Here is a 24,937-nt window from a genome sequence, read left to right as displayed (position 1 = left end):
CCCCGGGCAGCCCATTCCAATGGGCAATCAGTCTCTCTGTATAGAACTTCTTCCTAACATCCAACCTAAACCTCCCCTGGTGCAGCCTGAGACTCTGTCCTCTTGTTCTGGTGCTGGTTGCCTGGGAGAAGAGACCAACCTCTGCCTGGCTACAACTTTCCTTAAGGTAGTTGTAGAGAGAATAAGGTCACCGCTGAGTCTCCTTGCCATACGGTAAGTGAGCATCATCTCTGTCCAGTCGTTTGAAGCGGTAGGAAGAAGTAGTTCAACGAATATAGGTATGTAGGTGCACATTGTTCAGCAAAGCTTAAACGTGGAGATTTAATGTTTGTGGTAATTGATTAAAAAGTACATCATAAAGTCTTCTCAATGTATAATTTGGAATCTTTTCTGCCATTTTGTATCTCTCGTATTTCTTTCGCTATTCATCTGGAGTTAATAGTCATAAAGATATTTAGGAGTGCATTTCCAGTGTAGGGAATATTTAATGAAGTGTGGATACATGTCACGCATTTGAAGTTCATGGGAATTATCTGTTAGCTTTTTTTTTTTTTTTAAATACTGTACATAGTTTTCATAATAGAATAGAATAGAATAAACCAGGTTGGAAGAGACCTTCAAGATCATCGTGTCCAACTTATCATCCAACACCACCTAATCAACTAAACCATGCAACCAAGCATCCTGTCAAGCCTCGCCCTGAACACCCCCAGCGACGGCGACCCCACCACCTCCTCAGGCAGCCCATTCCAGTGGGCAATCACTCTCTCTGTGTAAAACTTCCTCCTAACCTCCAGCCTAAACCTCCCCTGATGCAGCCTGAGACTGTGTCCTCTTGTTCTGGTACTGGTTGCCTGGGAGAAGAGACCAACCTCTGCCTCACTACAACCCCCATTCAGGTAGTTGTAGAGAGCAATAAGGTCACCCCTGAGTCTCCTCCAGGCTAAGCAACCCCAGCTCCCTCAGCCTCGAAGTCTGGGAAGTCTATCTCAAAGTCTATCTCCAGTCTCTGTTCTTCCAAGTTCTTCCTGTCAGTGCTCTGATGCAGAATCTCTGATGTGGAATTAAGTAGCCATTTCTGGAAAAGTACAGACTTTATACTAAATTATGTAATTCATGAATCCAAACCCTTAGCAGACATCATTTTCCTCCTCTTTGCTTCGTGGCTATATCTTCTGATGAATACATAATATCATTTGGGCTTTTTGTAGTTTTTTCAGCTTTGGCATAGTGAGGGTTGGGAAACTGAGATTTCTGGGAAATATGTAACCAAATACTTCCTTTTTGATTTTTGTGTTTGATAGTGGCATGTGTGTGCCTTAGACTCACAGAATGGATGAGGTTGGAAGGGAGCACTGGAAGTTACCTTGTTTGACTTCCCTGCTCAAGCAGAGCCACCTAGAACCAGTTGCCCAGGATTCTATGCATGTAGTTTTTGAGTATCTCCAAGGAAGGAGACTCTCTATTGTCTCTGGGCAGCATGTTCCAGTGCTCAGTCACTGTCATGAAAAAAACCCTGGTTCCTGATGTTAAGCAGGAACCTCCTTGTGTTTGTTTAGTGTCCATTGCCTCTGGCCCTGGCACTGGGCACCACTGGTTCCATCCTCTTTGCCCCCTCCCTTCAGATATTTGTACAGATGAGATTCCCCCTGAGCCTTCTCTTCCCTTCTGTATGTAGATTAGATATGATATTCTGTCTGTATTGCTTTGTGTTCAGATTTTGTGGAAATTTAAATATTGCCAAGTTATACCTTGGAGGTTGACAAAATGATCCTTGCATTTCTGCTGACAGGGAGAATTTGGTGATAGTCAAGATTTAAATCATTGTTTGTAAAATATAATAGATGCCTTTAAATATCCTGAAGTAATGTGAATTCTACTTCAGCATTCTTGTGCCTTTCACAGAAGTATGCTTGGTAGAAGAAATACTATCCTGTTTATTGTCTTTACTGGATGGGCATCTAGAATTGTGGCTGGCTTTCTGAAAGAGCAGAAACCAGAGGTTTGTTTCCTTCTTCCCTTTGCTTGTTTTGAAAGAAGTTAAAAGGGACACCTTTCTCTGTCTTAACCATGTGTTATGCTGAACTCTCAATTTCTCTTTCCTGTAAAGGTTTGGGTTTTCTTTTTATCTACACAGTAATTCTGTCAGACCTACATGTTATTGGGACTTCTTTCATTTTTCTTTTTCCTTTCTTTCTTTTTTTTCTTTTCCTCCCCTCAGTAAATATCTGATTAATACCATGTGATTAATATTCTGCCATGTTTTCCTTTCTGGAGGCTGATCACAATATTTCATAATATCAGAGGTTTACAAGAGAGTAGAAAGGAGTCACCATCCCTGGAGGTGTACAAGAGGGGACTGGATGTGGCACTTGGTGCCATGGTTTAGTCATGAGGTCTGTGGTGAGAGGTTGGACTTGACGATCTTTAAGGTCTCTTCCAACCTTGGTGATTCTGTGAAATCTGTCTTTGAGGACAGGAAAATAGTAATGGCATAAAATCATTCTGGAGGAGTATTCAATGACATTACTCACTGCTCAACTTTGACACTTTAGCACAGTTTCCAAAGAAGCAGCAGCAAATTAATAGGAAAAACCCAAATAAACACACAAAAATTAATTTCTTGTGTTTACCTTTCTGGATGGGAACATGCAGTTTGCCCTGACAAAATGTTCCTCAGCCTCATAGCTTTGAATGTTTGAGGTCCTCTGATGCCTTCTTCATCTCTCAACTTCTCTTAACTGGGAGGCTTGCCAAAGTAACAATCAAGTAAATCCTTCAAAATCTACAGAAGTTCTAAGGTGATACTAAACAAACCCCAAATTTGCCCACTGTTTAGAAGATCTGTCAAGATAAAAGAGGTGTTGTCTCCTAGCAGTATCTACTGAAAGACTCAGCTGTTACTTCTTACAAAATGCCCTCTGTGAAGTAACTTTAGAAATCAAAGTTAGTGCCAACAATGGAAAGGTAAGTGGGTTGTATGCTTGAAAGGAAGAATCATAGAATTGTCAAGGCTGGAAGGGACCTCTGATTCCAACCTCCCTGCCCCGGGCAGAGGTCAGATGCTGTATTTCTGTCTCTGTTTCTTTGAGGAATGAGAGGGATTTTAAGAAATTCTGATATGAGAATGTGCTTGTGGTGCCCTCCCTAAAATACTTGTGTACGTCTGAATTTTTACAGTACTGATTTATTGTACTTTTAAAATGACATCTTGGGTTCTTGTAATAGATCAATGTGATAATACCAGATCAAGTTCATGTATTTTTAAGCAGAAGTCCCTGCTGTGATTAATGGGGAGTCCTGTTTAAAAGCCAGTTATGATATGATCTGAGATACCGAAATGACTGCCTGCATTAATAATTCATAGAAGTTATTACTTTTTTCTAAAGCAAAAATTGAAAAAAACCCCCAAACCTATTCACACAGAAGAGTTTGTTAGATCTATTGCTAACTTTAAGTGGGTTTGTCTATTTTTATGGGGTTTTTTAATTTTAATACAATTGTGCAACATATTTGCCAGATGGAAGTAACAGTCAGCGTTTGGAATTAATTATTTATCTCAGTTGTTTCTGGAACTAAAATGATTGATTACAGAGTGCTCATATGAAGACATTACTTATTTTGTACACATTGCAGTGACAGGTTTCATATGGTCCTGACAAGACTTCTTCAAAACTAATAGAGATTTATCTGTGTCTGCTAAACACCAGCACCTGTATTTTGAGTACATCCGCACGGCGTGGTTGGCTTTCCTTACCATTGTTGTAAGCACTGTGTCTGTATAACAAAAGCACCACAATTTTAGGAGAATGTTTCCATTTCAAAATTGCAAATGGGTTTCACAGGAATTTGGCAAACTGCAGATGATAATCAATAATAAATGAACAGAGGATGTGCTTGGGAGAATGTATCTCAGCAAGACATGAAGTCTTAGTGCACTTCAAAAGATTTGTGACTGCGTCGTTATTTCAGCCCAAGACATAGGCAATTTAAATAATGAAATATTAAAAGGTAAATAAAAATTAAATGTACAAAATTGGCCCTTAATCTAATGTTCTGCACTTAGACTATGTAATTTTGTGAAACTTTTTTTGCTTTGGTGAATTAGAAGAAACCCCAAAGAATGACAAGTCCAGACCATTATCATTCATTAAGCTCAGGTCTCCTGTTTAATTTTATTCTGTTAGTGACACAGAAAGCAGCTTTAAAGGATCCAGAGACATGAGAAACTTTCTTATTTGATCCCTGAATATCTCTATTACTGCTCTTGTGGCCGAGGAGGCAGAGGGAAGGCACAGATAAGAAGTATGCTTGCTGCACTCAATGAATAAGATTTCTGTCAAGGGTAAGAATATTGTCTGGGCTTCTTGCCACCTTTCAACACAACTGAGATTTAGGGCACAACTCAAGGTAAAGACATTGAATGAGCTGTGTGATTCCAGAGAGAACATGTATTCTTGCTGCTATTTACTTCTTGCACACTGTTTTTCATTGATACATCTAAATGGGCTTTAAAAATTCATATTGTTGTGTAAGGAAACAGAAATAGTGTAGGGAGGTCATCCTGCAGGGTAGCAGTAGGGCTAAGAGTACTACCTAAACCCCTTTCTTCATGCATTTAAATTTCAGTGTTTTCATATAATGAACTTTATACTGTATTGTCTGATGTACCTGGAGAAGAGAAGGCTCTGGGGAGACCCTTATAGTGGCCTTCCAGCACCTAAAGGGGGCCTACAAGAAAACTGAGGAGGGACTTTTTACAAGGTCACATGGGAACAGGACAAGGGGCAATGTTTTAGAACTAGAGCAGGGTAGATTTAGATTGGATATTAGGAAGAAGGTCTTTTCTGTGAGGGTGGTGGAACGTTGGAACAGGGAGGTGGTGGAGGTAAGGCTCCATCCTTGGAGACATTCAAGGTCAGGCTCTGAGCAACCTGATCTAGTTGGGGGTGTCCCTGCTTATTGCAGGGGGGCTGGACTAGCTGGCCTTTAAAGGTCCCTTCCAACCCAATGCATCCTGTGATTCTATGATTATATCTTGCAGGGAGTCTGACCCTTTAAGAAAGTCAGTGTGCAAAGATAGTACATTTAATTTCTGATGTCTGTTTCTAGTCGCCTGGTCATAAAGCTGTAGCCAGTCTCCAAAAAGCTGTAGCAGTAAATTTCTTGGTATCTTAGTGAAGGAGATTTTTGACTTGTTTGCCCTTGGCTAATGTAAGCAGAGACTGGGATTACAAACCGCTGGGCTGGCACAAACCTGATGGCCTGTGTTGACGGATGTACCCTGTGGTTGCGGCATCCTCACAACTAGCACTTCTGGCCATCAGCACCACAGCAGGAGACTTACGATGAACAAGGGGAAGAAATAAAAAGGCAGAAAATGAGACAGGAGCAGACAAATGAAAGCATTCACTTGGTCTTGATGCTAATTGAAATGGATTTTTTTGGTTGTTTTATGTTTTTAATATATCTGTCTGCACATACTGAAGGAAATCACGTTTAACAAACTGAATTGCAAAATTATTCATCATTTAAAATTTCTTTAACGTGTTTCAATATGGCTGATTACCATAAGATTGCACAAGACTGCTCAGAAATAAACTTCTCTAATGGTATGAAGAAATGGGTGCTGCAGCATGTGTTGATGCCCACGTGTCATTATAAGGGCTAGCAGTGTTCTTTCAACTGATCTAATTAAGGTTCACTCTGAAAAACAGTAAAGGGACAAGCATCAGTTATGTGAATTAGCACAAAAACCTGCATTTCCATTTATAGAAACTGAGGATAATGATATCAATGAGATTTTCAGGTTAAGTGAAGTGTTCTTCTAGTGGTGTTTCAGTTAAAATCTGCTTTGGAGTAAGTTGAATGCCAAATGCCAGTGGGAAGAAGGCAGTGAATGTTGGGTCAAAATCAAGGAGAAAACTTCATCCTAATCTACACAAACCAAATCCTCCTCTGCATTAGGCAGTGGATCTTGGATTGGTTATCTCAATAATGTGTCTCTTAAAATCGGATTCTGACACAGAAAGAGCTGTAAAAACTACAGGGACACAGATGACAATACTTTGTGATGATGTTAATGTTGATCATATTGTTTCATTGTAAAAATGTTAATTACAGTTAGTATATAGTTGGAGGTAACTGGCTGCAGCTGGAAATGGTGGGAAGCTGGAAAGGTACTAGGGAAGGCATCATGTAAGTTTACCTAGTCCTAACCATAGAGTTAATTTCATAATCACAGAATTTCATTACACACAATTAACAATCATAGAATTGTTAGGGTTGGAAGGGACCTCAAGGATCATCTAGTTCCAACCTGCAGCCCAGCATGTGACCTTCTTCAAACCTTGATTATTTTTTGCTGTGGAAGATGGGTACTGGGGTAGGTAGGTCTTTGGTCTGACTCAGTATGGCTGTCTCACACAGGAGATGCAGAGCAACTTCCAACTGCTAGTAATTAGAAAAAAACCTCACAAACCCAAACAAACAAAACCCCCCAGATGTGTGGGAGAGGTACTAGCAAAGCCTTTCATCCAACTTGCAAAGCCTGCAGGAGTGTTTGCTATGTATGGGACTCATAATTTTGTCAGAGGGAAGTTACCTGGCTTTTCAGGCAGCAATGTCAGGAGAAGAGTGTAAGGAACACCTTAGTATGGTTTGACACCACCCCTGATGAAACTAAGAAATGTTCATGAGCCAGCTCTATATGTAAAGAGATTCTGGGCTAGAGGAAACTGTACTCAGTATTTTATAATATCAGAATCATTTATTGCAACATATCCAGAAGCTCAAAGCAACATAATTGCTTTGTTTAACACCACCCCTGATGAAACTAAGAAATGGTCATGAGCCAGCTCTATATGTAAACAGATTGTGGGCTAGAGGAAACTGTACTCAGTATTTTATAATATCAGAAGCATTTATTACAACATACCTAGAAGCTCAAAGCAACGTAATTGCTTTGTAGAATAGAGAAGCTCTATTTCTCTTTAAAGCATGCTGCTTCAATTAAGTATTCCTTTTGTGTATTCATCCAATATTCATCTTGGCTGCTACTGCTATGCTGTGTAAAGGAAAAATGAATAGTTAGTGAAACTCATGCTAGAAAAGTAAGATTTGGAGAAAGAACTGGGTTTTCCTGAGAACTAGCTGATGTTTATAATAAGCTTAAGGGAAAGGGTTTCATTACAAGTTGTGACAAGACAAAACCAGGTAATTCAGCACTGTGAGCTCTCTGCCTTTCATGTTTGTCTCATGTGCTAGCATGTACTTCAGGTATGTTGCACCACTACTGGAGGCTCACAGCAGCGCCCACATAGGTAATGATTTTCAGGGTGTTATGTTAGTGTATGTTCAAATTACTTTGGGAAGAAATGTGGTGTGAAAAGTGAGAGATCTGATGCAGTTTATTTACAAATTTGAATCTGTGCAACCAGAGCAACAGCATAAATATTAAACAGTGGCAAATACAAGGAGGTGGTTGCGTTTTCTTCTCTTTTGTGTGTGTGTTGAATTAGGTTTTCAGAGCTGTCAGAGACATGAAGAACTAGCGTTATATTAAATAAAGGAGAAAATCTGAGACAATTTTTCCTTTATGTATTGTTTAAGTGCTATAGAAATACTTTTTTTTTGTGTGTGTGTGCTATAGATCTATTTTTACCTGATGCTTATGAAATAAACAGTGTTTATAAAGAAAACTAAATAGCTATTATAATCATCACAAGGCTAAGGCAGAAAAAGCACAAAGCAGACAAAATATTCCCTCTGCCAACTGAAATGCGATGTTAAAAGTACCATGAATTGTGCCACAGGAGGCCACTACATTAGCACTGGGAAAGCATGTTATATTCAATTTTTATATTTTCTTATGGAGTACACAACCTTATTTTATATAGATGAACTGATTTTCTAGTGTAAAGAAAGGAGCACATGCTGGAGGAAAACAAGTAAAATTGGAACCCAGTAATTTGTGCGGTTCCAGCATGAAAATGTTCATTTAGGGAAACACTAAGTAAGTGTTATGCTCTTTGTGATGCTAATGACAGAATTTAAACTAGTATGGTTACTCTTAGGTTTACTTTGTGTGTTACAGTCATGATTTTAAGAGAAATTTGGAAGCATGGACAATGTTAATTATCATGCCATTAGTAGTATCAGGAACATGCGTGAGTGTATTTTCCCAGCTGATATTAATAGAGGGGAAAAAAATAAAAAGGCCCACACTTATAAAATACCTTAATAATTATGTGCACAGTTAGGATGATTTTCAAGTGTCTGATTTTTAATACGTTCAAATTTGCCTTTCTCTTCATCCCACTGTTTGAAAACATGCCCTGGAAAGCTGGGGAAACCCTGTGAAATTTCTAGATTAGATTTATCTACATCACTGGTTTTTTTTAATGTTAATGTCGCTATTTCCTTGTTAATTTGAGAAATGTGAGTAACTTTTCTTCAGATTCTGAAATAATTTGAACTGCAACACGGCTTGCACACACTCACTTATACAATCAGGAAAGAAGTAATAAAAAATGACCTATAAGTCAAATCATTTGTAGGTGTATTTGATTCTCCATTATATTCCTCTGAATCACAAATGTTACATTTTATTATGTTGAGAATCCCTTTCTTTTTTATCTCTCTTCCATATCCTGAATCCATTTTCTTTGATGCAGATGCTGCCTTGCATGTTCTTTTCAACCTCTGAAAGAGAGGAGGCGAGAAAGACAAAAGCATTAAATAGAAATGACAGTCAAGGTGATCCATAGCACTCCTGGAGGGGAGAGTCTGCTGGCAAACAGAGCAGGCAGCGAGTCATACAGCACCCAGGGAGTCCTGCCACCGGTGGGAAGGAGACAAAAATAAAGGTTTTGTCTATCAATGGTCTTGGTACTCCCAACAGTATAAATTACAGAATTTCTCTCTCCAGTGTAGCCAGCTTGTCATGTGGACAGCATCTCACATTCTGTATTGAAAAGAGAGGGGGGGTAAAAGCTATCAATAATTTATCTAGAATTACAGCGTTTTGCTGTATTATTTCTTCCCAGTGTAAAAGGCACTGTGTCTGTATTGGTGAGACTTGGTTTCTCGTTTAGACTTCTGCACTTATCTACTGCCTATGATGAAAATACTGTTTTAGGGCAGCAGTTGTTTCACCTTGGCCAACATAATTGTGTAAAGCAAAACCAGATAATATAGATATACTGCAGATATAAAATATATGGATAGATATATAGTTACAGATGTGCTTATCATATTTTAATTAAGCCAAGCAGATCTGCAAGTAATTTTGGCAGCAGCTTTGAGGCTATTACATTCTTGGTGACCTGCTCTTACCCTGCTTCTTGACTGGCTCTGCTATCAGGAGCTGCAGTTTGCTTTCACTGTCACCTCCCAAGCCCTTCAAAGATTTTTTTCATCTGTGTCTTTTTGACCTTCTTCCGGATTTACTGCCTAGGCTTGAACTATATCTTGTAATACCGGTGTCCTTCTGACTCTCAGCCTTGTATCACCCAGTTAACCTTTATGGCCTTTACCACAACCTTCTAATAATACAAAGAAATTTGAGGTCTCTGCTATTGGGTTAGCTTGTTTCTGAACTTAGGAAAAGTAGATTTCTGCTAATCAGTCTCTCAATAGTCTCTTTAAACACAATCCTCTCAAAATACTGAAAACTAAGCTGCTCATTGTCTAGTGCAGTCCAAGTCTCTGTCTGGCATTAAACTGTTAATGCTACTTACAGGCACCAAACTGGCGATACAAAATGGGGCCAAACCAGTTCTCATTGAAAGTACTGCAAAATTCAGGTGATATCAGTAGTGCAGCCCTCATTTGTTGAAAATGGGAGTCACGTCTTGCCTGATGTTGCAACACATTGGGGATAGTCAGGGGTCTTCCCCTGCCTGTTTTTTAGTATTTGTATGTGGAGAAAAGCTCAAGGGATTTGCACATAGCCTTATTTGCCCTGGATCAAAGTTCAAAATAAGTTTGTTCTTCTTCAAATAGTGATCATTTTAATACTTGAAATCCTGGGGGGGAAAAAAAGGTTAATCTTCAAGAAGCTTAGAGGGAATCTTAATATTGTATTTTACAGTAATCTCTTTACAAGACAAAGAATTACAAATGACATTTTAAACTCGCTAAGATTTCAGTGACAACTCAACAACAAAAAGGAAGCAAGCTTCTTATTTCTGTTACTGGCATTTGTAATACACTGATTGAAAAAAGAGCAGATAGATGATGGTATTTTCATAAGGCAAATACATCTCACTACAGGTAAACTGGGACTTGTTCATCTAAATGTGTTTAAACCAAAATCGTAAGGAAAAACTACTTTGCAATCACAGCAGCAGCTTGGTTTGAGTGCTCATGCATCCCATTGCCCAGGCATAAGTGGATCAGCACACAGCAGGGAGAGCAGTGTCTGCATGAAGACTGCTTTAGTAGGAAAGAGGGAACCTAAAGAATATTCACATAAAGAGCAAATTAAAACACTATACAAGGACTTTATTAAGTTCAACAGCTTTCCTGAAGACTTTCTCTTGTTTTTACTAGTGCTCAACATCAGCTGAGCATTTTTGAAAGAGCAGTCCCTATCTTCTGCAGCCTTTACATGGCAGTGGTGGGTGAAACTCTCTCCATTGCATCCTGATGATCTTTTTCATTGCCAGATTGTGTATCTATGCCACACTAGTGTTTGAGAGGTTAATTGTGCCCCAGAATTTCCCACTCACAAATATTGTGGTAAATGTACAGCCCATAATCATCATATAATATTAAATAAATAAATAAAAAAAATCCTTGAGCAGCAGGCAAAGAAATATTCTTGATGCATTCTCTTCATTCTGTGGCAATGAGAAAAAAAATGACAGTGGATTAGGAGTACTTTGGGGTGCATTCCTTCCATGTTATTTGGACAAACTCACAAAGCATTTTCACACAGTTCAGAGATTTCCTGCTTTTCTGTGATTGTTTTCAAATAAGAACCATGTTGGCCCTGATGCTTACAATGTGTTTGGAGTTTCTTTAGTTAGGAGTGAATTAACATAGGCTCTTTGTATAATTGATAGAGAGAGATACCGGTAATAGGAACTGCAGAGGAGCTTCTTTCTCTTTTTGTGAAATCCATCTAAAGAATATATGGCAACAATGTTCCTCAGCAAGTGGTTGAGGTTAACAACAGTGACCTGTGATCCTAAAGAAAATAGGATAACTTGATTGAAGATTTCAAAGCAGTGTGCAGCTGAAAACTGATGGCAATGTTGATAAGGGTGGATGCCAGAAATTGTTTTCAAAAGAAAAGTGGAAGGGTTCAGTGTTTGGTTTTCAGTGGGTTTTTTGTTGTTTTGGTTGTTTTGTTGTTTCCTTCCCTCTCCTTCGTCCCTTCCCTTCTTCCCTTCCCTTCCCTTCCCTTCCCTTCCCTTCCCTTCCCTTCCCTTCCCTTCCCTTCCCTTCCCTTCCCTTCCCTTCCCTTCCCTTCCCTTCCCTTCCCTTCCCTTCCCTTCCCTTCCCTTCCCTTCCCTTCCCTTCCCTTCCCTTCCCTTCCCTTCCCTTCCCTTCCCTTCCCTTCCCTTCCCTTCCCTTCCCTTCCCTTCCCTTCCCTTCCCTTCCCTTCCCTTCCCTTCCCTTCCCTTCCCTTCCCTTCCCTTCCCTTCCCTTCCCTTCCCTTCCCTTCCCTTCCCTTCCCTTCCCTTCCCTTCCCTTCCCTTCCCTTCCCTTCCCTTCCCTTCCCTTCCCTTCCCTTCCCTTCCCTTCCCTTCCCTTCCCTTCCCTTCCCTTCCCTTCCCTTCCCTTCCCTTCCCTTCCCTTCCCTTCCCTTCCCTTCCCTTCCCTTCCCTTCCCTTCCCTCTCTTTCATCCCTTTTTTCTATTTTTCCCTAGATCTTCCATAAGCCCAAAGAGAAATGTGGCTACTTGGGGAGAATGGTGCCAGTTACACATTTTTCTTCCTGATTGTTACATTTGTTGAAGTAGTTGGCAGAGCCAATCAATTTCTGGCAGCTGGCACTGCAATAGGGTATTAATTCTTAGGATTTTACAGCTTTCAACAAACTCTTCAGCCACAGTGGCCACTGGAAAAAAGAGAAAAAAAAAAATAAAGAAAAAAAAATAGAGGTGCTGAGTAGCAGAGGCTAAGTGTAAAGGCTGTCATCAGCCTGTTCCTGAAATGCTAATGATTTGTGTGTTGGATGAACAACTGAAAATTTGTGTTGAAGTCAGTGATTGCTGTAAAGCTCATGGGAATCAGCAGTGAGATGTGCTTTCATACTCCTTTCAGTAATTTGTTAAGAAAGAGTTGTAAATAGTTTGTACCTGCCACAGTCCATTTACCTTACGTTTGTGCAGTACCAGAGCTGTTCTGCTGACCTGCTTTGGAAATCTCCAACAACTTCGGCCACGCAAATAGTCTTGTTAATGAGGTCATTCAGATGAGTGAGGATTGCATGTTCTGACCCAAATTTCTTCATGGAACATGGGCAGTCTACAGTCAGAGAAACTGTCCTCTGTGTGACCAGCTGTCTGCCGAGAGGCATCTTTTCTCTGAGAAATGGTTACAGGGGTTTTTCTGTACTGCTTGTTCTTTTCATCTTTTCATCTTCTATTACTATTAAATTAGTGCACAATGTGTGGGAGGAAAGGTCTTCAAAAGCATGAAAAATACAGTTTTTCTACCCTCTCATTTGTGGATTTTGTGAGTTGAAATGGGTGACTGTTACATGTTTTGATAATGGAAAGAGTAACCATGTCAGCTTTCAAGGACAGAGAGGTTTATTGGTTTTGTTGATGCTAATTATACCAACATGTTGAATATTTACCATAAACCTTAGAGATTTAAAAAAGCAGTAACTTCTGTTCTTTGGAGAATTACCAGCTGGTATGTCTCTGTCTTCAGGAACTTATTCCATATAAGCATTTCACAGATATTGTGGATTTCACTCTGTAACTCGCTTTACATTTTTATTTTAGTTATGATAAAGGAAAGAAATGTTCTGCCTGAAATTACCTCTGCTTTTCAAAATGCAATATATTGCTCTCACTGTTTAGCACAATACGACAGGAAGAGAATGTGATATTAATTGGCATCAGGGTGTAAAGAATAGTGCAGAAGAAATGCAAAGCCCAAAACAAAACAGTTCAGGAAAAAGAGTTCATGCAGGTGGGAAGATTAAATTCATGCCTTAGAAGGGAGGAATTTAGTTCCTATCTTTCTAGTCCAAACAATGTGATGAATTAGTGATTGCTCACTTCTTAGTTCTCTAGTGTGATCACTTGCTGTGCATGGTCTTGAAATTGGAGATTCAATTTGTGGAGAGCAAAAAATGAATTGTCTGTGAAATCACAAAAGTAGGAGATGAAGAATAATCAAGTTCAAGTTTCACCGGGAATGAAATTCTTAGAGCTGTAGGAAATACAAAACTGGTTCTGTGATCCTGGTTTTGCACCGCAGTAGAGAAAAGAATAAGCGTGCAATTTTAGCATATTCTCTTGTTTTCCAGGTCCATGGGGGAGATGCATGGGAGATGAATGTGGTCCAGGTGGTATCCAGACACGAGCAGTGTGGTGTGCCCATGTGGAGGGCTGGACCACACTGCCCACTAACTGCAAGCAGCCAGAGCGGCCGGACAACCAGCAGAGCTGTTTTCGGGTGTGTGACTGGCACAAAGAGCTGTACGACTGGCAGATTGGCAGCTGGAACCAGTGCCGGCCCGTCCTCTCCCGCAGCCATGAGAAGCCCCTGGAGTGCCTCAGAGGGGAGGAAGGGATCCAGACAAGGGACATCACCTGTATCCAGAAGTCCAATGGGGTGCCAGCTGAGGATGTTATCTGTGAGTACTTTGAGCCAAAACCCCGCCAGGAGCAGGCATGCCTCATCCCATGCCGGCAGGACTGCATTGTAGCCGAATTCTCCCCCTGGTCAGAGTGCTCCAAGACCTGTGGCAATGGGCTTCAGCATCGAACTCGGCATGTTGTGGCTCCACCGCAGTTTGGTGGTTCTGCTTGTCCTAATCTCACTGAATTTCAGATCTGCCAGTCTAGCCCGTGTGCTGCTGAAGAAAGCCTGTACAGCCTCAACGTGGGACCCTGGAGTGCATGCTCAGTGCCCCATTCCAGACAAGTAAGGCAAGCGAGAAAACGAGGGAAAAACAAAGACAAGGAAAAGGACAGAGAAAAGGCAGTTCGGGATCCTGAGGCTCGTGAGTTAATTAAGAAGAAGAGGAATCGAAACAGACAGAATAGACAGGAGAACAAATATTGGGACATACAAATTGGGTACCAAACCAGGGAGGTCACATGCACGCACAGAAATGGGAAAACCACTGCTCTGAGGTAACCACTCTTTATGAATTTTCATGTCTCTCTTTTTCCACTGTTTAATGCACACATAGGTGCACACTGGTATTCTTTTACACAAGCCTGGATCTTAAGGTGGGCACATGCTGTTTCCAGTATGAACATGCCTTGTCAAGCTTAAGCTATTTCTATGACATGAAGCATGCAAAGTGTGATTGTACCAAGCATCACTTGAATGTGCACTGTTAAACTAGGCTAACTCCCTAGCCTCTGTTTGTCTAAATAGGAGATAGAAGCTTGAAGATATTTGTCAAATGTCTGCTTTGTTTCTGTGTGTTCAGACAGGTTTTTGCTCTCAAACAAGCCACGCATGTTTGTGAGAGGTGATGTTACTGCTTTTAAGGCTCTAGGCACAAAAGCTAAGGGAGCTGGGCTGGGTCAGACTCACAATAAAAGTAGAAAATAGAGAGGAAGATGTAGCATGAGGAGGCACTATAGTTTTTATTCAGTATCTGTGTGTTGAAATACAAAAGCATGAAATGTTTGTCCTTCTTGATTCCTCTGCCAAAATTCTTGAAAGGGAGACTGAAACCTCTGTTTCTTCCATGTATTTCCTCGTTCTCTTTCTTAACTGTGTCTTTATGCTATTTTTTTCTGAGATATTTATTTATTACTGTTTTGCTTCCAAGTGTTTTGGCAGTCACAGATGTTTCAGTGACTTTTTTATAGACTTCTGGGTACATTTCTGCAACTGTATTAGCTTTCACTTGTTTGTTTTACCTGGTGTTCTCTTGCTCCCTCATTCTTTTTTTCCCTTTCTATCCCCCAGAATGGTTTTGTCCAACTCAAAATTCTTCTCTCCATCTAGTCTACCTTTTTCTGTCTTTGATGTTTTTTGATTTTTTCTTCTATTTCCTTCCCTCTAGTTCAATGCATGATTAATCAGTTTTACTTCAAGTGTGAAATGACTAAGACACCTTGCTGAATGAGGCTGCTAGGTTAGTGTTTATGAACTTTTTTCAGGGTATTTTACTTTGGAGTTTGTGTTGTGCTAGTTAAATACTCTACCACAGAATTTGTAATTGCTTCAAGCTTTCCTCTCAGAAATCACATATTACAGTTTTTCAAGTGTAGTAAATGTTTTTCAAGTGTATTTCTTTCCAGGAGAGGATCCAGCAATCCAACAGGAAAATTATGAGGGGCTCTTGGCTTAAGGGAAGACCTGAACTTGGCATGTTTATTTGGAAGGAGGGGCATATGACTGAATAAGTGAAGTGTCTATGAGTGTATAAAAATCCATCACAAGGAAGAAGGGAACAAGCTATTCTCTATATTTTGTGGATATATAGGGAAATATTTCTTAATTGAAAGGGTTCTCAAACATTGGAGTGGTCTACCCAGGGCAGTAGTGGAGTCACCATCCTTGGGGGTGTTCAAACAGTGTGTGGACCTGGTGCTTAGGAGCATGGTTTAGTGTTGACCCTTTGGTGTTGGGTTGAAGGTTGGGCTGGATGATCTTCCAACCAGATACATTCTGTGAAAAGCAATAATGTGCTAATCACAGCAGGTGCTATGTGAGGATAGATTTCTTGATACTGACAGTACGGAAGCTCTGGAAAAGATTGCCTGATGAATGAATGTGTGGTACCTCCATCTTTGAAGGTCTATAACAATAGGTCAGAAATGTAGGTATCAATAGTGGTGAACCTTGATTAACTCGGGGTTTAGCAAGAGCAGTTGAGTGCATAGTTTTTTTGCAGTCTCTTCTACCTCTTGTTTTCTACAGTGGGGTTTTTTTTTTATTTTTACCCACAGTTGGATGAATGTCTGCACAAGATACCTCAAAATCCATTTGCCTGGGCAGTCCCAGGTCTTGGCTGCAGCACTGGCTCAGTGCTGGTGTAGGAAGAGGTTGCCTTTACCACTTGCATTTCCAGACCTCCATCTTGCAGCCCACACTGTACCTAGCCCAGGAACTTCATTATCCTTTGAGTACAGGGAATAATTTATTAAACATACTAGTTGCTAGCAGATAACAGCTGTTCTATTTGAAAGTCCCCAGGTTTTTGTAAGGTTAAACAAATAATTTGGAACCACCATATTAATAAATTTAATGAGTCAGGAGGATCAGGCTCTGATAAATTGTAAAAGAATAAAAGTGGAAGCCAATGGCACCCTTTCCTCATCATCTGTACACTCACTCTTGAATCCAATCAGATCTGTAATGCTGTCTTAATTTGAGATACCTCAGCATGTTATACCATATATGTGTATTTCAGGCTATAGCAGGGAAATGGATGAAACCTCCTTGCCTGAGGCAGTGAAACGGTAGATATTTAAAGAATTTCCTCCAAATATTCAGTCTATAGTAACGGTGGTGAGACATTAGAACAGGTTGCCCAGGGAGGTTGTGGATGCCCCCTTCCTGATGCTGCTCAAGACCACGTTGGGTGAGGCCTTGAGCAACCTGGTCTAGTGGAAGTTGTCCCTGCCCATGGCTGGGGGGTTGGAACTTAGAGATCCCTTCCAACCGAAACCATTCTATAAATCAATGAATCTATGAAATAAAGGAAATCCACACAGCTGTGATATCAGATACTTTGGTTTCCCCCTTTAAAAGTCAATGCAGGACTAAAGGTCAGAGAAAGAATCAACCAGGTGACTAACAGGCACTTACATTTAAAAATAAAAGAAAAAAAGATGAAATTTGAAACATTCAAAAACTGGAAGCACAAAATAAATCAAAGCTGGAACAAACAGGCTCTGTAGAGGCATTTTCTTCCCCTGGGGGTCTTTCTTCACCATTGGTGCTGCAGGTGTCATCAGGGACTACTCTCACTGATACTTCTTCCAGCCCTGCAGACAAGGGAAGCATCCCTTCCACCACGTCTCCTGTGGGGGTGGTTGGGGCATCTTGGCTCATCTGTTTGTGTTCCTCTGAGACACTGTGCAAGACAGGCAACAGCTCTGTTGAGGCTGAGAGGTCAGCAGTGGCAGCCACCTTCATCCTCTCCCATGCTTCAAGACAGTCCCTGGTGGGGTGCAGGAAGATTGCTGCTCTTCCCTATGCAGCATAGTGGCCAGGTGGAGATAACAGCACCAAGCTGGCAATGCCACAGGACACACTGACGGGTCCTTGTGACATCCCCAGCCTGGCTGATGATATGTTAGGGAACAAAGGCTGCCAGGAAATGCTGCATGCCACCAATGGGCTTCCACATACAGATGAGCACAGTGACACCAGCCACAGGCATGGCCCTGGACAGGGACGCAAGTCCTGGAACAGGCTGCCCGGAGCAGCCCTGGCGAGGTTTAGTGTCCATGTAGATGTGGTGCTGAGGGACATGGTTTGGTGGTGACCTGGCAGTGTTACATTGACAGTTGGACTCGATCTTAAAGATTTTTTGTGGCCTAAATGATTCCATGATTAAAATATTTAAAGGGTGGGTCCCAGGAAGATGGGGGCAATCTCTTTTCACTGGTGCCCAGTGACTGGACAAGGGTCAAGAGATACAAACTAGAACACAGGAAGTTCTGCCTCAACATGAGGAAAAACAGACAGAGCATTGGAACAGGCAGCCAGAGAGATTGTCAAGTCTCCTTCTCTGGATACTTTTGGAAGCTGTCTGGATGTGTTTCTGTGTGGCCTGCCCTAGGAGATCCTGCTTTGGCAGGCTGGTTGTACTCTATGATCTCCAGAGGTTTCTTACAACCCCTACCATTCTGTGATTCTCTGAATGCCGGAGCGATCCTTTACAGGGAAGGAAAAGGTACAAATGATGTATGGATATTTTGATGTCTCATGGATACAATTTTGTGTTATAAATGCACAAAGGATTTCTAACAGTCTTCCTTTCAAGTTTAACACAGAATATTTTTTCTCCAGTAGAGAAAACAAGAAAATTTGGTTAAATGACTCATGAGAAATTCCTGCAGTGATATCCTAGCTTTTAGAGACCTACCTGTGTATGTCACATGTATATCCATTTGTTTCCTTTATGCTGCACTCTTCACTACGTGGTCATATGCTTTATTTTATGATTGGCATTCCAGAATCTCAGGCAACTGAATTCTTTTTCTGCTCAGGTTGTCCATGCAGCCAGTTCAGATGATTTTATAATCTCCATCATGCAGTAACTGTGTTACTAAATAATACAGACAAGTAAGGTGACTGGAAAACCTGCCATGTTCATGCAAAATGCTCTTCAGCCTGAATAGTCCATTTTCAGGGGGTTTTGACTTTAGCAATCAGAAACAATCAGCCCCCTGGCAGCATGACTGAAAGAAGAAAAACCCTCAGGCAAGTAATATTTTTTTGCAGAGGTAGCAAAATTGTTATAGTATAAAAAGGGTTTCAAAAAAACAAGTTTCAGAAGGATGCTCCAGAGAAAATGGCTCTGTAATGCTGTCAGCAAAAATTCAAAGAGGCAAATTCTCTTGACACATCAGCACACCAGGCATGGCAAAGAGAAGTGAAACAAGAAAATCAAAGTGTAATTTATACGCTTTATTGCCAAGTGAACAACACATAGTCTCTCATGAAGGATGAAATATTGGATTTTGAATTGCTCATTCTGCAATAATGTGCATGTTACATGATCTGTATTGCTTTGTTTCCCTTAGTCTGAAATCCTGGTGCCCTGAAAATATTTTAAAAATAGAAATGTTGGAGAAGAAAGAATTTAATAACTAAAGGTGCCATATAAAATGACTGCTCTGGAGAGTTAAGAAAACCTGGACAGTGTTGCTGTCAGTGTAGAAGACAATACTGATCCTCTGAAATGTTTCCTCTTTTAATTTTTGGTGAGAGTTTGCCTGAGGTCCTACAGAGAGCTGCCTAGACAACAAATTGTCAATGCAGAGAAACACAAGATACATGTAAAAATTAATTTGGAGTTACACATTTGCTTACACTATTACTAGTTATAACGACTCTGCCTCATGTTAAGCATATAATTATTATATACTCTGCTTTTGCTTTCTTCTGCTTTGCTGAATTGTTACCATTGGGTCTGAAACATTTCTTCATAACTGTCTTCTAAGCAGACTTTGGGGGAAAAGTTTAGCAAACGTCTTTTGGTCATTTTGGTACAAATCTAGGCAAATAAAACCCACCTTCGTTTTAGCACATACAACCATTTTGTTGAAATGCTTTGTTGAGAGCCCACTGGTCTGAGGCACAGACATTTATCACTGTGAGAACATGGAACATAATGAGAGTATCTTCCTAGCCTGTATGTTTCTGCACTTCAGCAAAGATTTTGAAATTCACTGACAAAGTGCATCAAAATCCCCTGTAGCAATTGATCCACAGGCGTTGGGGACAGCCTGCAACTGCCAAGAATCATTGAACTCAAATGGGTGCAAATGGGGCTGTAGTTAAAGCAGTTCTGCAAGGAGATAAACTGCCTATTAAATACACAGAATTAAAAAACAAAACAAAACATGCATTTCTGCACTATTTCCTTTCTCCATCATTTGGATATGGACTTTTAAAAATCTTTCTTAAGCTGGGACCAGGACAGCCCTGTCTGAATGGGAGCAGAAATGGAGAAGACCAAGCAGGGAACTATCCCCACCAGCACTGGCTGCAGTGCTCAGAACTGGTTAATATTCTCTTGGCAGCACCTTCATAGCAGGGACCTGTTTTGGAAGCTGAACATTATTGATGATTTGAAGTGAAAATCCAAGAAACAGCAATAACATTTTAGATTGAAGAAATGCTGACCTGTTCCTGAGCATAATGTTTTAGCCCCTTTACATATTTGATTGTGTGATCATTTTGCATTTGTGTCACCTCTGTCCTTCATGTGAAGCAATTGTTATTTCTTTTCATCCTCCTCACTGATTCTGTGTATTCATACAGTATCTAGCAAACTATGTCCACAGCTTGTAATGAATTAAACTCTCTTGGAGATTTCCATAATGAACTCTCTGCAGCACTTTACTGACTTTCAACGTTGGGAGGGTTGGAGCTTTTATTTATTTCAGTATTATAGTTGAGATGTGAGAGATGGCAGTTGGGCCAATGTTACTGAATCGTCTTACTGATTATGGACTTCCAGTTTGAGGGTATATGATGCCTTCTTTCTGAGCTTACTTCACACAGACATGTATCTGCTTAAAGCACAGCCAGTATATTCGTTACTGGCCACAAGCTCAATAACCAGAGCCACAGAATTAGAGAAGGGCCAGCTGAGTATTTAGACTGATAAGCAAGTGATACTCAGGGTGTACTGGCAGGGAAAACAAATTAAAAATAAAAAAAAAGGGAGGAAGAATCTGCTTCTCTAGGATGGTGGTTTAACTTTCTTCATTTTTCCAGGTCCTGAAACCTCCCAGTCTGGTCCAAGCGCTCACCTTGCAAATCACACAGCAAGTGTCACCAATGACTTTATGGACTCTCACTCTTCTTTTAAAATATAGACTGTGTGAAGGAGGAAGATTAAAAAGAACCCAGTATAAGCCTCTTTCTTTATGCCATTGTTGTGGAGAAGCAGACAAGTCACTCTGAGGTATATGCTGTCAAGACAGCACAGGGATTCAGACAGCTCTGTTGGGCCCTGTAATATATTGCTTGCTTGAATAAGTCTTAAAAGATTCTTTGTATTTCTCTGAGCTGCAGCATGAGGCAACAGGCAGAAAGGGTGGTGCGTATGAAGGTGGCAGTGACTAAAGTGGATTAGCTTCAAGGAGACAGGCTGTAGAATGGTGAGGGAATAACAGTGCAGAGAGGTTATAGACTTGAAGGAGCATATCAACCTTTAGCTTGTTCACTGAGGACCAGATGGAAGCCTGCATGTCTGCAGGCATTTTATATGTCAGTGCAAAGGCAGCTCTGCTCCGTTTTTGTAGAGGAAGCCTCCAAACTCTCCATATCATAAGGGTTTAGAATCCATAAGTGTTTCACTAACAGAACACCTTAAATCTCACATATCTGGATAAGGAGTTACATGCAGTCATCTTGGTAAATTAACTTGGAATCACTTAGAGTGCATGCTGTTAACCAACAGAGAGGAACGTTATTTTGTAAGAGAACCTCCTGATAACTGAAAGCTGCAGGGTAATTGTCAGGTGCATTGGGATAATTAATATGTAGAGTATTATTAGAGAAACAGGATGCAAATGTATTGCTCTCCTACCATTTTCCTTTGTGCTTTTAGAATTTCCATGAATTTAAGTCGGGAGCTTCCTGATTTTGGTGGAGAGAGTAGTTTCTGTGGATATGCATAATATTATTCACTGGGTGTTCCTTTCTATTGTAAGTACCTGCTCCATCATCTTACAGAGGCTGCTGTTTTGACAGTGGCTTGTCAGTATTGCTATACATTTGACATACCATGCCAAAATCTAGATTTAAGATGGAAATGTACACGCTGTGCTGAATAATTGAAACAACAGCAGTGAACCATTTCTTTCTCCACACCATATTTTAACTCTTTTCATATAGTGAACAGTTATTCTGTCATTTAGATGTATGACATTCATATATTTCTGTCAAAGCATTGAGATTGGATATCTTTCTAGAATGTATTTCTTTTTATTCAAATATGTGCAATTGGTTCTTCCTTAGCAAAATATAATAGCTTGTAATAAGGGTTGAACTACATGTTCTGATAATCTCTCATGGCCATAAATCCTATGAATTAATTCTGTGTTGAATGAATGCTAACTTGAATTTCTAGCCTTTAGTAAGAGATTAAGACACAGTGGTAAATGGAATTAGTCACTGAGATCCTTAACAAAGATACCCCTACACTGTACATCTGTGCCTCATGGTTAGAGAATTTGTTTCAACGAACCTAAATAAATACAAACCAAGCAATATTTTTCTAGATCATTTTATGTCTTTATATTAGGATCATGTCACAGTTTGTAAATAGTCTCATAAGGAACAAACAAGAATGCATTACCTTTTTAGAGCTTTTTTTCCCTATTATGGACTGCCAAGCATAGTCTGAGACATAGAGCATGTTTTCACAGAATGGTACACGCTGGAAGGGACCTCTGGAGATCATTGAGTCCAACCCCTGTGCCAAGGCAGGCTGACCTTGAGAAGGTCACACAGGAACATGTCCAGGTGGGTTTTGAATGTCTTCTGTGATGAAGATTCCACCTCCTCTCTGGGCAGCCTGTTCGGGGGTGCTGCCACCCTTAAATTAAAGAAGTTCCTCCTCATATTTAGATGAAACTTCTTATGTTCAAGTTTGTGTCTGTTACCTCTTGTCCTGTCACAGGGTGTGGCTGAAAAAAAGGCTGACCCCATGCTCCTGACACCTACCTTTTAAGTATTTATAAGCATTTATGAGATCCCCTCTCAGCTGTCTCTTGTCTTGTCAGAGAATTGGGTCTTTTTAGTCTGGACAAGAGACTTTTGGTGGTCTCACTGAAAATTAAATGTCCAGCCTCCCTTCTAGTACTAACCTCCCTTTTCCAAGTGATGGCAGTTGAAATAGAACCAGTGATGTGAAAACTAAGCATCAATATAGGGAACAAATCCACAATACCTATAATACCTAAACCACAACTGATATTAGTAATTTTCAACTATATGTTTGTTTTGGTTGCTTGGTTTACTTACTTATTTATTTTAACTTTAATATTGTGCATATTTATTCATGACATTTTGCATTGTGTTTATTTTTTCTTCACTGATAACTGGATGAAATCTGTCAGTTACAGTCAAAGTAAATGCTGATTAATGCTATCTAGCAAATATTCACAGTGAAAAAAAGGAAATAGTCCCCAAAAGCTTTAATAAGCATCTATTTAGACTATTGCCAAATAATTTGCTCTACCAATTTTAAAACTATTTGTAGCCTGAGATGAGCATACCTGTAACTCTATCATTGGACTGTGAAAGGTAGTGTCTCTCCCTGAACACTTCTGCTTTCTTGTCTCTTCTCAGTTGCACCCTGTGATAGGACAAGCACAGCACAGGAGGTTCCACCTCAACATGAGGAGGAACTTCTTCACTGTGAGGGTCACAAAGCACTGGAACAGGTTCCCCAGAAAGATTGTAGAGTCTCCTTCTCTAGAGACTTTCAAGACCCATCTGGACGCATTCCTGTGTGACCTGCTATCGTCTTCTGAGGTCCCTTCCAACCCATAACATCCTGTGATCCTGTCTTCTTGAATAATCATGGTACAGGCAACAGCCCCACAACAGCTGTTGCTGCCATTGTTTGAGTGTAGTAGAACTTGTTGCTTTCCCTGGTTTAGGCAATGTATTTTTTTCTGCACACAGCAAATGTAATCTGTTTTCTCTGGAAAAGCCTCAGTGGTTTGGTTTTTTTAGCTGTTCATCTTTGTTGGCAGAATTAATGTTATGAAAGGATCATGGGAAAGTAGTCTTGCAAAAGGCACTTAGGTGGACAGTAGTTGAATTGTAAATGAATACAAGCTGCCCCATTGTTTGTGTGATTGTAACAGCCCATTGCACTGTGCGGTACTAACAGTTTCTCAGAACAATGCATGACATAACCAACACTAAACAGTGCAGCTGTAGGGAAGATGAGTCAGGACTGTGTCATGAGGGTTGCTCGTTGCATTTGCCACTAGAAAAGCATACAGATACTGTATTTTCACTGACTTCTTCAAAGAAACAAGTGTGTCCCAACCATACTCTGAAACTCTCAAGGACAAATTGCATTTTATATATTCAGAGTAATTCCTGGGGGTTATCCAAACTCTTGATTTAAATCACTGTTCTCCTATTCCTCCTGTCTAGTACTTGCTCATTAAACAGAATTTTGTTTGAATTTCATTTTATTTGTGAGAAAGTAATCTATTTTCTTTATACCAAGAAGGTTATCACAATCACTTTCAAAATGCAGCTATGCCTTTCATCCAAGAATGGTGTGGAGTTCTTTTTACTGTTTTACTTTAGAGGTTAATGCATCCAAAAGGCTATGAACTCGGAGGACAACACTGCACAGAAGATAAATAGCTTGTTGTAAGACATTGAGGCATTGGGCTTGATTCTTACCTATGTATGTTAACTCTGAAGTCCCTATTACTCCTACAAAGTATCCTGTAAGGTTCAATGATGGTTAGATAAAGAGCAAGGAGGAGACCCTGCACATGCAATATTAACATCCAGATTTGGTCCCAAATTGCACAAGGGATAAATAATCAGCATGAACATTGCTGGACTTCCTTAAGCTTCTTGACCAGTAGAGTGATCATTCAAGGTTGCCATAGAAAATTGCACACATGGATGCATGTATTTCAAAGGCTGATTTGACCTTCTGACTGACCAGATCATTTTGGCAAGACACATCTCTTAGAGGGTGTGAGGATCTAGGCTGTGGGACTGCCCATGGGTACTCAGATTTCCCAGCCGTGTAAGCCTAATTTTTCTGGTGTGCAATGTTAAAGAATGGTGTGGTACATGTTTAACCCCTTCACTGCAAGGTTATGCTTCTTAAAAACAGACATGGTCATTGGAAATGTTTTAGCAATCTGGTGAGATTTAAGCAGTCTTGAAGCAATCTATTAAGAAAAGTAAAAGATGTTTATACTTAAATTCTGTTTGAGTTTCTTTGTTGTTTTAAGGATTCTTTGGGAGATGGTGCAATGTTCATTCATGGCTGTAGGATGTATTGCAAGGACACTTTGTCCAGCTCAGGAGTATGTTTTGCTGG

At 40.3% G+C, this 24,937-nt stretch overlaps 1 protein-coding gene across 1 annotated transcript in view; it reads left to right on the top strand.

The window, feature by feature from the left end:
• THSD7A (thrombospondin type 1 domain containing 7A) overlaps positions 1-24,937 on the top strand; it is a 240,960-nt gene that overhangs the window by 99,191 nt on the left and 116,832 nt on the right. Inside the window, exon 3 of the mRNA XM_009898916.2 lies at positions 13,496-14,327. Coding sequence (XP_009897218.2) covers positions 13,496-14,327 — 832 coding nt within the window. The remainder of the gene's footprint in view (positions 1-13,495; positions 14,328-24,937) is intronic.

This window comes from Dryobates pubescens, chromosome 4 (assembly GCF_014839835.1).
Source record: "Dryobates pubescens isolate bDryPub1 chromosome 4, bDryPub1.pri, whole genome shotgun sequence".
NCBI lineage: Eukaryota > Metazoa > Chordata > Aves > Piciformes > Picidae > Dryobates > Dryobates pubescens.
The sequence above is the reverse complement of the archived record's forward strand: the minus strand, read 5'-3'. Positions and strand labels throughout refer to the sequence as shown.